The sequence below is a fragment of the Natator depressus genome, chromosome 3, assembly GCF_965152275.1.
Source record: "Natator depressus isolate rNatDep1 chromosome 3, rNatDep2.hap1, whole genome shotgun sequence".
Taxonomy (NCBI): Eukaryota; Metazoa; Chordata; order Testudines; family Cheloniidae; genus Natator; species Natator depressus.
Window position 1 is genome coordinate 63,420,281 of NC_134236.1, and position 19,809 is coordinate 63,440,089.

The window sequence follows — 19,809 nt, forward strand, 5'->3', positions numbered from 1 at the left end:
TGAGAGAATGCTACTAGGAAGGTCCTGGACTATAACCTCTTACCTAGCAGCGTTTACTCTATTACCTTTCCCTATGTCATTGGTCATACCAACAGGCACCACGACCACTGGCTCCTCCCCAGTGCTATTAGAAGGCTAGATGTGTCATGAGATCCGCAACCTTCGCCAGGAGGTTCTCCCGGTCATCAAACCCCCCCCCAACTATTTCTAATAAAAGAATCCCCCGTGACTATTACCTATCTCTTCCTAGAAACTGGGCCTCCACCCTTGGAAGGGCATCCTCAGTGCGAGAGAATATCATGACATCCTCTGGAAGGTGGGTCCCAACTATGGACCATTTCCCTCTGCTCCAGGTTGATGCTCTCCTGCCTCGACACTTTCATCCTCCTTAACCGTACAGAGGCTGCCAGATAGGAAAGGAACCATTCTACTATGTCCTCAGAAGTCTCCTCTGCGTACCTCCAGTTCATCCACTCTGGCCTTAAGAGCCCATACTCTATCTCCGAGGGCTGTGAGTTGCTAGCACCATATGCACACACATGACGCATGCCCATGAGGCAGGTAATCATACATGTTGCACTCAGTGCAATAAACTGGATAGCCTCCCTCCCCCCTGCTGCTGGTCTTCTACCTGCATTTTTTTAACTCTTGTGGCTTTTTATGTAGCCTATGTTTAGTGTGTCTGGTGGATTAGGGTTTGGGGTTTTTCTATCATTTCCTGTGAACAGAAAATATTAAATGATTCAAGATCTTCTGTACAAGCAGGGTTCCATAGCATAATTTCTTCTGCTACTCTGGAGTAAGCTATCTCACTGTAATCCAAAAATGCTTTGTCATGCATGAGTACCGTAGACTAGAATAAAAAGGGGATCCTATTAGATTGTGAACTCCTTGAAGCAAAGAATGTGCCCCTGCCCCTTACTATTAGAAATCATAACCCCAAATAAACCTTAAGAAAGAAGACAAAAGTAAAAAGAGACCGGTAATTTTTTAGTTACTAGTCCAATAGTTTATTGAACTAGGTGCTCCCCCTCCCCAGAAAAATAGCCAGATATAAAATTTCCTCCTATATTTTCATTTCCTTCCATAAGAAAAAATATGGGAGACATTTCATCACCACCTTCCTTCCACAAACACTAACTGCACTCAACTCCATTAAACTTAAAAAAATCAGACAGTTTCTAGAAGGTTTTGAGGTTCCACCTCTCTCCTGGGATAGACAAAACCAAAGACGACCTTGATCTGGCAACTGGATCTTGATGGACAGACCCCTCTACCCAGTGATAAGCCCTCATGAGTTTATTAGGGCTGCACACTGCTGCAGGTGCCTGCCCATGCAGATCTGTTTCAGGATTACGGCTGAAGATTTCACGTGAGACTCTGAAATTCAAAAATAGGATGAAAACTTGACAAAATGCAAAAAAGGCTAGTAAAGCTGAAGTCTCCAAGTGACAAGAAAAATAGTTTTCGTAGTGTAATTACGTTCTCTTTTGTGTAAAGGTGCAAAGCTATGCCTTTAATAGGTCATCAAATCACAATACAAAGTATAATGCTACAAGTTATACAACATCTGGTAAAAAAACGTGATATGGATATGTTCCACTTATGGTAAAATCTTCACCACCTATGCAATACCTGAGGAAACATCTCAGTGGGTGGCAACCTTCCTCACAATGTACAGAGCAAATCACACTGCAACTACACAGTTGCTGTTACAACCCCTGAACTGTAACTGTGCTTGCAGCTTGAACAATGGATCTACATAGTTCAGATACACGGTTAATAGCTGCTCCCCAGCCCACGCGAAACATTTTCAAAGAGAACACAACGTAGCATTGCTCCTCATTGTGCATTGAGGTTCCAAGTCTGCCTGGGTGGCCTTTCTGTGGCCTGTCTCTCCCCTGGGACAGTTCTACCAAGGGTGCTGGAACAATATTTATAGTGGGGGTGCTAAAAGCCATTTAGCCAAACTGTAAATCCTGTATATAATGGAAACCACTTCAAGCCAGAGAGTGCAGCAGCACCCCCAGCAATCCTAGTTCCAGCACCTATGAGTTCTACTATGTTTTAGGTGTTATGTGCCTGCACAAGGGGTGACAAGATCCCAGGCACTTGAAATATGCTTTGGCTAATCAATTCTATTATTGACATTCCACTACTAATGAGTTAATTGTTGGTAACTTCTATCACACCTACTACACCATGGTTTCTTATATTTATTTTTGAGACAATACTAAATGCAAAGATATATTTTTTACAGTAGAGCTACTGGAATGTATTCAATGTATCAGGAAATATAGCAGTCCTTTGGAGGTTTGTATCATCTCTCAACGTTTCTTTTATAAGTTACTTTGCATGTCCATGCGAAACTCATTTATAACAGCTTAAATTAACTCACACAGCTATGGTCAAACCAGGCAATACATAATAAGTACCTTCAGTAAAACAACTTCACTACAGTTTACTGATTTAAGGTTGCTTGACTGATGTATACAAAAAAACACAGTCTGCTGTCACTCTGATGTTGCCCTGAGTTTCTTTTCTGAAAAGTTAATTCACAGTCAGATAATATATCATACTTATAATGAATCTGAAAATATTCCGTTAACAGGCAAAAAAATCAGAAACATCCTTACATCAGCAAAATCAGTACTATTGTGCACCCTATTCATTAGACAGTGTGATGACCAAAATGACATCTGCTGGGCACAGAAAACTATGGTTTTTAAAGGGACTTACTGCCTTATTAAATCCAGCAAATTCACATGCAAGAAGTTGAGAAATGAATCTTTCCATGAAAATTAAATATAAAAGCAAGACAGCTGACCCCTCAAACTGCTTCAGTTCAAAATTACAAATGCCTTTATCTGATTAGAATTGACAGAGAGTGACTGAATGTTTCAGTGGATTAATGCATTTATCTTCCAAATCCTAAGACCCAGATTCTAATTTGATCACAAGTAAAATGACTCATTACAGCATAGCCAACAGCACAACTACATCTCTTTTTGTAAGAAAAATAAAGTGTATATTCCAAAAAGGTAAGAATTTTAATTTGCACTTAGCCGAAAGAATGAACTCAAAACAAAACAAAAGAAAAAAAACCCCAGGGAGTCTAGCAGTCATAAATGTTAATGTTTTTACCACATGAGAAATATAGTTATACAAAAAACTCAGACCTTTATATGGAATAAGTTTTACAGTAATTGTTGGGGGGGGGTGAAAGTTCTTCAAAATCCCACATTATAAATCTGAAGCAAGAGATAAAGAATTTATATTTTAATTATTTTTTTGAAGTACCTATCCTTGTGGTATTTAAATTCTCCTTATGAGATACATGCCGCTTTAGCATTAGTGGAAGTTACACACATGCACTGGGGGGAGAATCTCAATAAAAGACTTAAATAAAACATCCACATGCTAAGAAAACAAGGACACACAATTAACCTATCTTCCAAAGTTTTTAGGGGGTGGGGGAAAATCAATAATGTGGTGAGCTAAAGCTAAAACAGAAAGAAGCTCAACCAAATCATATTATATGGTGTTCAATTTTTTTGGTGTGAAATTTGCTTCTGTCAAATCTAGTGGCTATTTTCTTTATAATTATCTGTAAGTTATTATAGAGACTCAAAAATTAATCTTTCCAAATTATTTTGACCAGTAAGAATACTGTACCTACAAATATACATTGTAGGGGAAAATCCTGCATTAGCAGGAAGATGACTGCATGGTCTAATGTGTCTTTTCCATCCAATTTCTATATTAGCTTTGGAAAGCATTATACATCTAAAAATATATAATGCAGGTTTAAAATATCCTTGCATTCATATTTCATGTAATATCAACACACAGTAGTTTAGGTTTTTAGATTAAGAGCATATTCATTCCTTAGCTAGAAGGTTGCTACTCACTAATTTATCTGGGGAGCCCTTCAAAGTATTAATAGCTATGGCTACTATTCTCAGCGCAAAGACACTTACAGTGCCAATCCAGCATATCCATCTGTCCAATTACCATCACTTCTGCAGATGTCTTTAAACAGTTACATTTCTAAAGGCGCACTTCAGGAGCAAGCTTTCTTATCTCAGTCAGTGTTTTTCGACAAAAAATTTAAACTGATATTTTAATAATTCCAACGAAAATGATAGTATCCCAGATATTATTAACCAGTTGATCACTTCCTGAGGTACTGTATTATTTTATTTGACTTTTCAGATACCTTCAGTCAGCTCTCCTATTGCTATCATTAAGCAAGGACTTTACAAAAGAGTGCCATCATAAGAAAGCAAGTCAGGATTAATGAGCTCACACACATTAAACTACAACAAAATGTTTATAAAGGATTTAAATTAGCTTCCTTCTGATGCGGTTTTTGAGAATTTAAACTGCTCAAAGAAACGCTGTGCTTCATAAATAATGGCCCAAATGTTTACTAAATAATGCAAACATTTACTAACAAGTACAGTATTTACTACTGCACATAATCTACTTGACCTGAAGGGAATCACTCACAGTACAGAGCATGACACTCACTAATAAGTGTCTGCAACACTCGGTCCTAAGCTTCTAAACTGAAGAATTAGCACACATAATAAACATTTCAAATACTGCATTTATTGCAAATACATTCTATCACATTTTTTTAGCTTGTCAAAAGAGTCTGCCAGGATGTCAAAAGAATCCTCACTTGGAGGGGTTGAAGTAGCTAGGAAGGGGCTAATTAACTTAGCAGGCTGCACCTACAGAAGAATTAGTCTGGCTAAGCAAGCCCTAATAGAAGATGAAGCTCAGCTGAGCAGGTGTAGGGTGGGCCCGTACAAGCCAGAAGTCTGAGAACAGAAGGGAGCTATAGGGGAAGTAGTCTGCAGTTATTCCCTGGGAGGAGGGTGGTAGGTTTGGAATCTAGACTCTAGCAAGCACCTGAGAGGAGTGAAGCAGCCACAGGGAGCTCCAGCGGTATCCCAAAGGGTCAGTGCTAGAGGACAAAATAAGGAAATGAGCACAGGGAAATTGTAACAGGGTCTGGAAGTAAGCAGACCGTGGTTGCTGAACAGAGGGTCCCTGTACCGGAACCTGGATTACTGGGTGGGCTTGGGTTCCCCAGCCCACCACTGAGGAAAGTGCCCTAGTCTTGCATTACAGCAGTGGTTTCCAAACTGGGGTGCACGGCAGCAGGAGTGCCGCTGAATAGCACTCCGCTGTTTTTTTTCTTCGGCGGCAGCTCTGCACGTCCACATGTCCCCTCTGGCGGCATGCCTGCTGCAGGTCTTCTGGTCTTCACCCTGGGGGAGCACAAGCCAAAAAGTTTGGAGACCACTGAATTAGAGGATGGCCTGGAAAGGCAGCCAGACAGTTCATCTGGAGAGACTTTGATATGCAGCCATGCTGTCCTGGAAGGGAAAACACATATAGTGACCCAGCTGGAGGGTCATGAAGAGTGAGTGCACTGAGTGAGAGGGAACACTGTGAGAACAAACAACGGAAGGGGGTACCAGACCGTGAGCAGCCAGGAAGAGGTGAGTGAATTGTGTTGCTCAGTAGTTCAAGATAACCGAAACCTCAGAATGGACAAGAGAAATGCTTTCCAGAAAAGCTGCAAATATGCCCTTTAAACCCTTTGGTGAATGACTAAACAGTCTGTCCAATTTGAGTTTGAAGGTGAGAACTAACCTCCTGTCTCAGTTTCCTTAAACTCCACCAAACAGGAGGAAAAAGCAATGATTTTTTCCCACCTAGGCCTCTGCTAAATTCCTCTTCTGACACTTCAGCCAGTTGTGCCATAGACAGCACTTCAAGTGACACTATTGTGTCTAGTTTGTTCCAAAGCTTAAATCTGACAAAAACTAACTGCAAAACCCAAGACCAATACAAATGTCAGGGTTTTAAAATTTTCAGTAGAAACAATTTTCAAAAAAACTTTCCCCTATGGCATTTGCAATCCAAACATCACAGTATTTTTGGTTATATGAAAAGATGCTACTGAACCAGAATAGCAAATTTCTATGAATAGAAGTAAAACTGACAATGCAAGCCAAGAAAAAGGCAAAATAAAAAAAAATTCACTTCTAATAACGTGAGATATTGGTAACGTGGATGAAGTGGGTTTTTTTTTTTTTTTTTGTTTAAGGATTTTAACATGACTGTCTTCTTAGGAATTGATGCTCCTCTACCACTGTACTATGTGTGACTCAGAAGCATTAATTAATTTATTAGCATTCTGTGACTCTTATAGATGGAGAACTAAGGCAAAGCTTTATCACTGAGCTAGAGGTACATAACAGACAACAGGACTTCCCTGAATTAATGCCTGAAATGGAGTGTGGTGGTGTGTGTGTGTTTGTTTTTTTTTTTGTTTTTTTTTAAGAGAAACACCTAGTCTTGATTTAACAATGTCCAGTGATGGTAATCCACCACAACCCTTCATCAAGTGTTCCAATGGTTAATTGTTGTCATTGTTACAAAGGTGCACCTTTATTAATTTGAATTTGTCTAGCTTCAAATTCCCGCATTGGAACTTGTTATACCTTTGTCGGTTAGATTGAAGAGACTTCTTATCAAATTTCTGTTCCCTATGTAGGTACTTACAGATTGTGATCAAGTCACACAATCTTCGCTTTGTTTTAGCAAACAGATTGAGCTCCTTGTGTCTTTTGCTATATGGCATGTTTTTCAATCCTTTAATCAATCTCATGACCCTTCTCCAAACTCACTCCAACCTTAACCAGCCTTACTGGCTGGTTGATTAGGCCTTATCTTCACCCAGCAGCATTTCAACTGTGCTAATAGGGAAAACAGCATAGACCTAGTGTAAGAGGATTCTACACATACCATTGTTGTGACAGCCATGGTAGATGTTTGGAAGAGCACTGAGGAGTGAGTACGTTAACTCTGGTGAATTATATGGATGGTAGCCCAAGAGTGAGTATGCGAGCCAAGCAACTGGCCTTTGTCAATTAATTCCTATTTTTAAAAACACGAAGACAGATTTAATTCAAATTTTCCCCTCTTCCCACTCTGTAATTATAATAATAAAAAATCCTCCTTTGCGCTGTGTACAAGCAGTATTAAAAAACTTCAAACCAAAAATCATTTGTCTTAAAAAGGTATAAACCACCAAGAAAGGTTTGTAGAATGAAACCCGCAATTTCAATCATACTTGAAATATAACTAGTAAATGTATACATTCTAAAAAGAATAAGTTTAAAAGACTGCACAGATACGTCTAAGGAATGAAATGGAGTAACTTTGCATCCCAAACCACAGAGCTACCTAGAAAACTAAATATGACCCTGCTGTTTCTCAGTAGCAGTACTGAGTTAGAGAACAAATGGGGGTGGCGGGAGATCTTTATTGTACAGTTCCTAAATATATTAAAACAGGGGTGGGCCAACATGTGGCTCTGCAGAAGTTTGTATGTGTCTCCTTGCATAGGCAATGACTCCGGGGATGGAGCTACAGGTGCCAACTTTCCAATGTGCCAGGGGAGTGCTCAGTGCTCAACCCCCTGCTCTGCCCCAGGCCCTGCCTGCCCCCACTCCACCCCTTCCCCTGAGCCTGCCATGCCCTTGCTCTTCTCCCGTTCCCCTCCACCCCAGAGCCTCCTGCATACCGCGTAACAGCTGATCATGGTGGGCAGGAGGAGTGGGGAGGGAGCGGGAGACACTGATTGGTGGGGCTGCTGGCGAGCAGGAGCTGCTGCAGGTTGGAGTGGAGGGAGCTGATGGGGGGGGCTGCTGACTTATTAGTGTGGCTCCTAGCAGAGACTTTTTTTTTAAAGTTGTTACAATGATGCTATGGGCATGGAAGGATTTTGGGGCTGGAGGTAGTTATAGCTCATAGGCGCCCCAGATAGTCAACACTGTTGTGAGGGCCTGCAGCCATGTATGACATCTACCATCAGTTCCTCTGCTGAGCCACTAGCTCTACCTAAGGTCACAATGGAGAGAGGATATAGCTCAGTGGAGAAATGGCATTTCCACCATAAACCAAAATACACTAACCGCAGGGCTGCTTTTTTTTTTTTTAATGCTACAGAACTACCAATGTGTTAAAGTCAGTACTATCTTTGCTGAGGACTAGTGACTTTGCTCATGGGGGGAGGGTGGGACACTGATTAAACAGTTACTGCTAACTTTAACAAAAACAAAAAAACACCACCACACAAAACCAAATCATTTCTGGGCACATTCAGCGAGTATTAGCAAAAACCTTACATTTAAAATTAGGCTGTTTTTTCTTTGACACCATCACACACTTATCCTACCCACCTTGCCAAACATGGGAAGGATGCTGCTGGGACAAATGGTTCAAGGCAGATATACCATTTACTCTTACCATGTGGCATGCTGGGGTGAAAATCTACAGTGCTTCAGCATGCCGTGCACTGACTGTTCATGTGGACCCTGCTGATGCACACTAAAAGTTCCCTAGTGCACTTTGACATACTGCAGTTTGAATCAGCTGTATGTCAAAGCACACTAGGATACTTTTAGCATGCAGTAGCAGGTTCTGCACAGACACTTAACGTACCGGACCACTGCAGATTTACACCTGAGTGCTATGCAGTATGTGTACATGTAGAAATGCCCTCAGTGAAGAACACATTGCAAAATGTTTAAAATAGAACTCATATATATGGCTTTAAGATCAGTGACTACTGTGGGCATGAAAGAAAAATGTGGATCTTAGAATTTCATGGTCTCATCTTACTTATTACATCCTACAACATTCTGAAGGTTCATTTTTTTACTTCTCACATTTGCAAAGATGCAGCTATGTCAACCAGGGCACTGCTGTTCTTCTAACCTAGTCCCACTAAAAATACTCTTTAAGCATACAACAATAGTAAAGGTTTACATCCATTCACTTCAGAGACCTGAACTTTAACACCTATTTGGGGCCATTTAAATGCTTATTAAACAATTTTTTTTCCTTTTAAAAACAAGCAAGTTAAATGCAAAAAGCTATATTAATATTATGATTGAACAATCACAAGAAGTCAACACACAAGTTAAAGATCCAGTAACATTAACAAGGCACATTACACTTCCTGTATATTGTCAGTTTTCAAACTGTGATTCATGTACCACCAATGCTCCATGTAGCACTCATGGATCTTGTGGTGATGCTTGTGTTTTGTTGCTTCCCAAAAAAAAAAAAAAAACTAAATTCATTCTTTTCTGCTACTAATTTTGCATGTAAGGAATTGCTTTTTCACACTGACTATGTAAACAGAAGTGGGGAGGGAAGCGAGACACAAAAGACATGGTCTATGCTATGAAAAAGTTTGTGAACCTATTTTGTTATATATTTTAATGACATAAGCGTATTAAACCAGACACTTAACAAAAAATTTACAGGAACAGAAAATACCTTCATGTGTACAATTCATCTTTAGTTAATACTGCTGTTGGAACTTAATTTTTCCAGGTTGTGACTTCCTGGGATTTTAAACTGCATTAGCTTTATGGTAACAGCTTTTCATGTTAATTTCCTTTTAAAACAAAGTATGATACAATGTTGTCTTCCTGTGTGGTTGTAGATATTCTAAAACAATTCTTGAGCAGACTGATGTGAATTCATTCTTCTTAAAGGAGTGTTAATTCTGAAAACTAAAGATAAACATGCCAGTGCTTGACTTGTTAACTATGTTGGTGCTGAAAATGATCAGCAACATCATCCAGCTACTGTTGTAGCCAGTATGATTACATAGCCTGATTGTCCAAACTGCCTCTGTCACCTCTTGAGCTACCAAAAGCCCCAATTGTCCTGTACGAAGAGAGAGAGGGCTGAGGAAAGAGATTGTGTGGGAGAGGAGAATAGACACTTAAAATAGTAAGGGGAGAATAAACCATAGACAGAATGGAAAAAGAAACTAAGATAAAACAGAAGAATAAATAGGGGGAAATGGAAGACGAAAAATCAGTTGATAGGGTCCCCATTGTGTTAGGTGTTGTACATACACATTGAAGATGTAGTCCCTGCCCTGGAGAGTTTAAAATGAGGGAGGGGAGAGGCGGGGGAGGAAGAAACAATTTTTATAAAATTCTGATTTTTATTTAAACTGGATTTTTTTAAATGTGAATTAAACAATTTTAATTTTTAAAACAAGATAATTTAAAGTTAAATTTTCAAATTATGACCACTTATTTTAAGGCGTAAACTTAGTACAATATAGTCGTTTAAATCCAATCAATATTCAAGCAGCACGGGTCACTTGCAGGTTTAAACTAGAGTAAATAGTAGATTCTCTATAACTTGAAGTCTTTAAATCATGGTCTGAGGATTTCAGTAACTCCACCAGAGATTATGGGTCTATTACAGGAGTAGGTGAGTGCAGTTCTGTGACCTACAATGTGCAGGATGTCAGACCAGACTATCACAATGGTCCCTTCTGGCCTTAAATCTGAGTTTGCTTGACATTCTTTAAAATGAGCTGGTGGAAGTCACTGGCTCACCATCTGGAACCAGAGTTGGACGTGCTAAGACAGCTTTTGACAACAGTGGCCTCTGCTGTGGGTGCAGACAGACTATTTTCTACTTTTCAGTTTATTCAACTGATTCAGTTCAATGACTAATTCATTCAAAATTGAGAACGTGATTGGGAGTTGAAAAGTAGGAAAGCTTGTTTTCCTCTTCCACTCTATGAATAAAAATGAGATGAGAATACTAATTCTAAGAATCTTGAAGGATATGATGACAAACAATCCAATTCACTAACTACAGAGAATACTTCTTTTTCAATAAAACTGTTTTGATAAATTTATAATTTTACATCTATTTTCTTATGTATCCAGCACATTTAAAGTAGATTTAACTAATAACACAATTTTAAAATCCTGGTTTTGTGTTTCTTTAATTCCTACTTTCATCCAAATGCTGTTAGATACGCATTATAAGTGGGACCCAAGAACCAATTAATGCCAACTGGCAAGGAGGCGTGCAGGGATTACAGGGTTTGCCTGGGTCTGGTATGTACATTCTAATTCAAAGGATGTCATGTGAGATCAAAGCTGGTGTCATGCTCATCATCCATATTCTTGCAAAACGCATGTACGGATATTGTGTAAGGAATTATGTATATACATTGAAAATTATGTTCTATGTCTGCGTCTAGGGTGACTGGGCAAACAAAATGGCAAAAAACAGACAAACCTGGGTGAGTGGGCAACAAAATGGCAGACGAAATCTAATGTTAAATGAAAAGTAACACATACTGCAAAACATAATCCCATCTATACATACAATTACCACTCAAAAAAGATCTTGAGGCTCATAGTGGATAGTTCTCTGAAAACATCTGTTCAATGTGCAGTGGCAGTCAAAAGAGCTAACAATGTTAGGAACCATTAGGAAAGGGATAGATAAACACAGAAAATATAATGCCATTATATAAATCCATGGTATGCCCACACCTTGAATACTGTGTGCAGATCTGGTCGCCTCATCTCAATAAATTATATTCGAAATGGAAGAGGTACAAAGAAAGGAAACAAAAATGACTGGGGCTATGAAACCGCTTCCATATGAGGAGAGATTAAAAAGACTGGGACTTTTCAGTTCGGAAAAAAGACGGCTAAGGGAGAGGATATGCCAGAGATCTATAAAATCGTGAATTTTGGGGAGAAAGTGAATAGAGAAGTTATTTACCTCTTCACATAACACAAGAGCCAGGGGCCACCCAGTGAAATTAATAGGCAGCAGGTTTAAAACGAAAACAAAGAATTACTTCACAATGCACAGTCAACCTGTGGCAGAGATGTTGTGAAGGCCAAAAGTATGACTGGGTTAAGAAAATTTAAATAAATTCATGAAGGATAGGTCCATCAATGTCTATTAGCTAAGATGATCAGGGACGCAACCCCATGCTCTGGGTGTCCCTAAACCTCTAACTGTGAAAAGCTGGGTCTGGATGACGGGATGGATTGTTTGCAATTTCCCTGGTCTGTTCATTTTCTCTAAAGCATCTGGCACTGGCCACTGCTAGAAGACTGGATAGTGTGCTAGATGGACCAGTGGTCTGACCTAGTGTAGCCATTCTTATGATCTTAGGGACTGGTCACCAGCAAAGGTGAAAAACAGATTTGTCAGACAAGAAGTGTTTTTACTGTTGTGCTGTTCACATGTAAATTAAGTATTACGGTTCACAATAGGTCTCCCTCTCCCTAGCCTAAACTAAATGCTAAAGGGTTATAAAAGAAAAAAATTTTGAAGAGAGAAAAGTAACAGAAGGAAACAGCGAGGTGGGGGGGGGGAAACTGACCCTATCTTGAGGTGCACATCAAAGGTTTGCTCTACTATATTTTGGGGGGACAAAGACGACAACCAGTCATCCGTCACTAAGAAAGTAAATGGACAGAAAGTTTGCTTCATAAAAGAGGGTTCTAAGCCAGGCTTGATTGAAAACGCTGGAGAGAACTTTTGGTGAGGAATCCTCCTGTCTAAAGAAGCTTAATTTGTTAGTTCAATTTAGTCTCTAGAAAGCATGCAATGATTTGTACGTAACTATTTGTTTCCAATACTCTTATATTTTAAAGAAGATTCAAGTAATAGATATGTTTATAGTGAAAATAATACTAAGTGCTGTGGTGTTAAGCAAAGTGGTGATCCTGCGTTGACTCTTACAAGCTGGTGTATATACTGTTCCTTTGGCAACAGCAGGTCTGGTAATTCTGTGAGTGTCCAATGGATAAGGGGCTAGATTCTACAAGGAATGCTGCATGGACTTGAGGGTTGGTGTGTGCCTATCACTACTTGTACAGAAAGCGAGGCCTGCAAGGTGGTGCTTGTGTTGGCAGAGGCTAGTGAGTTTCAGGGAGATGATCCACAACAGGCACAGAAGAGACTTCCTCATACTGAGGGCAGGTAGGGGTTAGGTGTCTCACAACCCTGGGTACCCCTGGTGAGCGTCACAATGAGTAAAAATATCTAGTAAATAAGAATTGTCACTTACCTCTTTGTAACATATAAAAATGTAAATTTAAGAATCTGAAGAATTAAGATATAAATGTAGGGTGTCCTCCTGGTTACCAAAAAGTAGTACCAAATTATACAAACTAATGAGAATCAATTTTTGAGAAAGTAAGAAATACAAATGCAAAATACAAACTTGAAGTTGATTTAAATCAAGGTTTCCTGCTTACTGATTTAAATCAATCCACCCTAGTTTAAACTCTAAGACCCTGATCTTAAACATTAGTTATACATGTACTTCTCATGGAAATACTCCCATATACTCCAATAAGACTACTCCTGTGAGTAGTTACATGTGCTTAAGTATCTGCAGGACTGGGGCCTAAATGGACAAGAAAGAGCAGAAAAGTATTCCAAGACCAAAAAGCTATATTATAGAGTGTCAAAGTTGAAAGTACATGAATAACTTAAAGGAAAAAGTTATAGAGATATTGCAATTATCTCAAAAACAAGCCTTTTAAATACAGAAATTTGGAGTTAAGGTTAAACTTACAAACAATCCAAACACATTAAAGAATGGAAATGTACATTTAGGGCATCCAAACAACCTTAACTCTGCCTGGAGAAATTCATTGCAATGGTTAGGCAATTCCATGATGGCATACTGGCTCGTGTTATGTACGATGGCAAGTCATCTGAACCATTCCCAGCCACCAATGCAGTAAAGCAGGGCTGTGTGTTGGCCCAACCCTCTCCTGCCATGCTTCACATGCCTTTCATGAGTGACACGGGGATTGGCATCAGATACCAGACTGATGGCAAGCTTTTCAATCTGAGTAGACTATAGGCAAAGATGAAGATTCAGAAAGTGACTGTTCATGATCTTCTGTTTGCTGATGAGACTGTTTCCCTGAATGACAAATCTGAGTCTGATGTGGAGTGTGGACTATTTCTCTTCAGCTTGTGACAATTTTGATTTCACAATCAATATCAAGAAGATAGAAATGATATACTAGCCTGTACCAGGAAAGCCTTACGTAGAGCCTACTATCACAGTGAATGGCCAACCGCTCCAGGCAGTGGACAAGTTCATCTATGTTGGCAGTACATGGTCACATGTAGTTCACATCGATGATTAAACCAATGCCAGATCTGCCAAAGCAAGTGTCACCTTTGGCAGATTACATGCAAATGCGTGGGAGTGCAGATACATTAGTCAACAAACAATTCTGAAAGTCTACAAAGCCATTGTGTTTGCATGCACTTTGATGTATGCATGCAAAAATGGACTGTATACAGACACCACGTTATGAAGCTGAATCGCTTTCATATGGGCTTTCTGAGGAAACTGATGAGGATCAGATGGCAAGACAAGTTTCCAGACACTGAGGTTGTCATACAGGCAGGTATTCCAGCCATCCATACTCCGATGAAATCACAGATGAAATGGGCAGGCTATGTCACCAAAATGTCAGATGAGCGACTGCAAAAGAAGATCTTTTATGGTGAGCTAAAGGAGGGAAAACACTCTCAGGGAGGCCAGAAGAAATGTTTCAAAGACTCCCTCAAGTTATCCTTCAGGCATTTCACCATTGACCCAGAGTTTTGGGAAAATTTCGCTTGTGATCATTCTACTTGGCAAAGTCTCATCCATACCAGAGCTACTGTCTATGAGCAGAGAACTACTAAGGCAGAGCAGAAGCACCAGCAGTGTAAATGTCACAACAGCAGCATGTTAATCAAGTAACTCATAGTGGTATCTCTCGTTCAGTGTGCCACAGATAGTTCAAAGCTCAAACTGGCCTGATCAGCCACTCGTTCACAGAAATCAAAACCAATCAGTAACATCATGGTCATCTTTGAACTTGAAGGACAAACAACAACTTTGCCCTATAGCGACACCATGGAAAAAAAAGTACAATTGGGATTATCACAAAAGTATTTATAATCCCAGGACAGATTAAATTGATTTTTAAAAATACAATATTTTTCTCTTCCATATTATGACAGGGTAGAGCTGAGGTAGCACAGGAAGTCTATGCCAAAATTGAGAAGTAAGCCAAGATATCTCTGGTCCCAGTCCTGGATTTTTGGGGCAGCAAAAGGAAAGAAGGCTGGCAACATTGCAAACTGGCAGAAAGGTCTGGTTGTGCAATACAGTAGAACCTCAGTTACAAACACTTTGGGAATGGAGGTTGTTTATAACTCTGAAATGTTTGTAACTGTTAAGTTGAACAAAACCATTATGGTTCTTTCAAAAGTTTACAACTGAACATTGACTTAATATAGCTTTGACACTTCACTATGCTGAAGAAAAATACTTCCTTTCTCTTTATTTTTTTTAGTAGCTTGTTTAACACAGTACTATACCTATTTATTTATTTTTTGTCTCTGCTGCTGCCTGATTGCATACATCCAGTTCCAAATGGGGTATGCGGTTGACTGGTCAGTTTATAACTTTGGTGTTCGCAACTCTGAGGTTCTACTGTATGAGGAGAGGTGAGAGTTGGGATACCTGATTACAAATGAGGGGGAAAATAGAAAGTAATGTAGGAAGGCTGGAATAAACAAGGAAAGCTCCCTGTGTAGGAGTTGTAACGGGAATATCATTTCTTCATCTGTGTATTGTTCCTGTAGTGAAGTTTCAATATGGTTTATTCATTAATACTTATCCATGGATATCACTATTTGGGCAACATAGCTACATGGTATAGTTTCATCATACTCTGTGCTGTGAAATGTGATTGCCTGGCATAGTTTCTTCTGTGTCAGTTACTGAACAACATCACTGCTATGATTCTTCAGGACATGATGGTGGTAAATTCATGATTTTAAAATGGATTAGTTTAGAGAGAGGGGCATCCAGATGCTCCATGCCTTTCTTCCCCAAGTAAAAGCATATACAGAAGAGCAGTGAACTGAGCAAGACTGCCACAAATCCATACACTGAATTTGGGGCATTGTCATGTCTTATCTGATGACATAGCATTTTCATGTGATGACACTAAAGTTGTCATGAATTGAAACATCACACACAGACTACATAACATGAGGTAAATTTTTTTTATATTACTGCATTTGATTGTGTAAGGGGGCCCTAGTCACATATTGCCACTATATAAATAAGAAATACTAAATGATTATGGTATGGCTTAGGCCCCTTCCAAGACTGTCCTCCCAGGGAGCCTCCAAAAATAATAACCTGATGGTCATAACAAGATACGTTCTCCCCCTCTCCAATGTAACTGACATTTAAAGTTTTTTAAATCCTAAATTACAATACTATTACCAGCAATTAACCGAATAATGAAAAATTATTGAAGATCTAATTAGAAAAAAGCTCAGCATCCTTTTAGAAACATCAAAAGGGCATCTATTATTGCCTATGGCACAAAGAAACTACATCGTGTCAGAAAAAGTTTTCTATAATATGCAGTTTTAACAGAAGACAGCCATCTCTTTTGCTGCTGTTTTTTGTAATCACCCTTTCCTCAGGTTTCCTTTCTTCCAGTTCTGTCTTTTGATCACTACGGTTATTGTACTCTACCACAGAAGCCAGTAAAAAAAAACAAAACAACACCACATTCAGTAGGCAGGAAAACTAAAAAAATCCTTCTTCCTAAAAGGCTGTAAGGAGACCCCTACCATCATTTTCTTCCAGTCTGACTATAGCACTGATTAAGAAGAAGAAGGTGCCTTTTATGTATTACATAGGTATATGCAAATGGATTCAGTGTAGCACACACTGGCTGATTGCAATGCATTTCTGCTGCAGCTCTTCCATTTGATCCCATCTTCTGGAAGATTTGAAACAGAGATGAGTACATAGGATTAATTTAATATTTAAAATATGTCAAGGTAAAACCAGAAGCTAGGGTAGGAAGGCAGATCATGAAATAAGCTGTCTGTATGTACAACATAAGCTTAATTTATTATCTGACAGATGGCTGTGGGTGGGGGGCTGCAGAGCAGGAAGAGGAAAGGCGCTGATGAAGTAGCGAGTTCCCAGGATCTGTAACCAAGGCTCCATACATTATCACTGCACAGCTGTGGAAGCCATTGCCTGTTATAGACAACCAAAAAAATCACAAACTAAGAATAAACAGATGCATTATTGTCTTTCTGAGCCTGAAGCCTGCCTGGAAAAGCAACTCTGAGAAGTGTGGACCTATCCCATGTCATATCATTGGGATAACTCTGCACCCTAAAGATAACCCTTTGAACATCAATTACTGTTAACTATTTCACTGCGATCATTTTAGCAGAAACATCCACCTAACAGGCCTGTCCCAAAACTGCAAGCTGCTTCCTACCTTTCCCAAGATTCCAAAACTTCCAGCTTTCCCCTTCACAACTTCTACATTGTAGCTATGAGTTATCAACACCAAAAAAAAAAAAAAAAAGGTAGCACAAGGAAGATGTGGGAACACCATATAATGGAATACAGTGATTTTAGTTTAGTTTAAAAATAAATAGAAAAACATGTCTATTAATTATACTAATTGATTCCCTATTTATTTTGCAAAACAAAAAAACCCCTGATTTGGAAATCATGCAGCAGCATCATTTAGACTGCCAGAGAAATCACATGCTAATTGGTGAATTTAGGTATATCATGCAATGGAATATATGGGCCTTGTTTATCACTACTATCAAATTCGAGGCTATATCAACATATAACCAAGAAAGTAAATTGGGGGAAGGAGGAAGTGAACTAGAAGTTCACTTAGCAATAAAATCCCAGAGTACCAATACTATGATTGCTACTGAATACAGGCTCACACAGAATTTAATATAGTCATGAGCTAAGAAAATGAGCTAAGAGGTGGAGAGTCTTATGTTCCAATAAGATGCTCCCACTACCTTGAACCATAATATATAATTCAGTAACGTGTAGGAAATACAGGGTTAGAGGGTGAACAGAAGCTCATGCACCAATGAGCTCTCAGTAACTGAACAGGGACCCCTAACAGAGAAAGCTGAGGCAGAAGAGACTACTATTTCATAATTTACCTGCAGGAATGGAGGGCACCTTCCTCTTTTCCTCACCCCCACGGTCTGGCTAAAACCAGAACTGTTCAATGCACTATTAAGGGACTGAGAGTCCCTGTCTGGAGGAATGGAGCCATTTTGACCGCTGTGTGACAGTGAGTAAAGAGGGAAGACAGGGAGGGACAGCCTCTCTCCAGAGTGGACTGGAAGAAGAAACGAGGGTAGAAGGGCTGGAGATAATAGGCATGGGAGGGGGCAGGTGAAGAGTAGCAGGGGACAAGAAGAAAGCAGTAAATAGGGAGAACAGGGGTTGGCAAAGGAAGACTAAGTGGAGAGCGAGGGATAGCGGAACAGGAATGCTGGGGGAGATGAGGGGAACAGAATACAGCAGAAGCCGCTCGATACAGACAGATTCCGTAAGAGCAGGGCAGGGAAGGAGATCCACAGGGGATGGTAATAGGGGCTGGAGAGCTAACAAAGAGCGGAGAGCTGGGGCAAGGCAAACAACGGGGTGGGAAGCAGAGGCTAGGTGGGAAGCGTTGGCTGGGGCTAAAGGGAGCAGAGAGGGGGCACGGCGGAGGCTAGGAGGGAGCACAGGCTGGGGGCCGAGGGCAGCAGAGTCGGGGCAAGGCACAGGCTGCAGCGCAGCGGAGGCTGGGGCACAGCCGGTGCGTGCAAGCGGCGCCGGGTACCTCGGATGCTCCAGCTCCAGCGGTAGAACTCGAGGGTGTCGTTCAGCAGGCTGGACACGAGGCCCGTGGCCCGGCCCGGCTGCTCGGCGGCGGATCCCATGGCCAGCAGCAGCAGCAGAGGTGTCTGGGGCGGGTGCGCTGCGGTGCCTCTGTGCCGGAGCTGCTGCTCCCTGCTCGCGCCGGGCACGTAATTTAAGTGTGTGCCGCTGCTGGGTCTCTCGCCGCAGACTCCGCCTCGCGCTGGCCGGCCTGTGCCCGCGGGCAGGGCGCGCGGGCGGGCGCAGCGGAGCAGGCGCCGGGCTCCGAGTCCAGCGACTAGGGATGGTCCGCGGCGCTCGGCGCGAATCACGTGACCTGGCCTGCAGCCTCCTCCTGTCTCGCCACAGCACTCCACAGACACCGCTCCATCACTGGCCGCGCAGGCGCACACGGCCTGGCGCTCAGCCTGGGGCAGGGGCGGACGCTGCCTGCGACGGGAGTTCGCTCGGGAATGGTAGGTGCGGGGGCAGGGTGCCGAGGTTAGGGCGAACGCGGCAGTTCCCAGCCCGCCCGCCCGCCGCGGTCCCTCCTCCCACTTGGCAAGGTGGGACCGGCCTGGTGCTGGGGACCGAGTAGTAGCTAGTCCATCCCTGGCAGGTGTTTGTCTGACCTCCAGCTTGCCCCAGTGCTTCCCCACCCTGACAGCACGTTTTCCCTAAGGGCCAGCCTAAATCCCCATGCTGTCATTTAGCCCCAGGCGTCTTGTCCTGCTCTGGGTGGCTCGCCCTCCCCTCTGTGCAGCAACCTTGTCTGTACCTGCTGACTGTGACCATGGCTCCCCCCTCAGCCCTCTCTTCTCCAGACCAAACAGCCCCCTGTTGTTTTTCAATCGTTCCTCATAGGTCATGTTTTCTAGACCTTTCATCATTTTTGTTGTTCTCCTCTGGACTGCCTCTTATTTGTCCACAGCCTTCCCAAAGTATGGTGCCCAGAACGGGACACTGTACACCTGCGGAGTCCGTACGAGTGCTGAGTAGAGCGGAAGAATTACTTCTCAAGTCTTTCTTACAATACTCCTGCTCATACATGCCAGAATGATGTTCCCTTTTTTTTTTTTTTTGCAACGGTGTTACATTTTTGACTCTCATAATGAATCATAAACTAAATAACTGCTTTTCCAAGGTACTCTTTCCTAGAGTGAGTTTGTATGTGTGTCTGGGGGGGGGGGGAAGGG

At 41.3% G+C, this 19,809-nt stretch overlaps 1 protein-coding gene across 1 annotated transcript in view; it reads right to left on the minus strand.

The window, feature by feature from the left end:
- ELOVL4 (ELOVL fatty acid elongase 4) overlaps positions 1 to 18,954 on the minus strand; it is a 58,318-nt gene extending 39,364 nt beyond the window's left edge. Inside the window, exon 1 of the mRNA XM_074948028.1 lies at positions 18,597 to 18,954. Coding sequence (XP_074804129.1) covers positions 18,597 to 18,696 — 100 coding nt within the window. The 5' untranslated portion in view covers positions 18,697 to 18,954. The remainder of the gene's footprint in view (positions 1 to 18,596) is intronic.
- Positions 18,955 to 19,809: the final 855 nt, after the last annotated feature.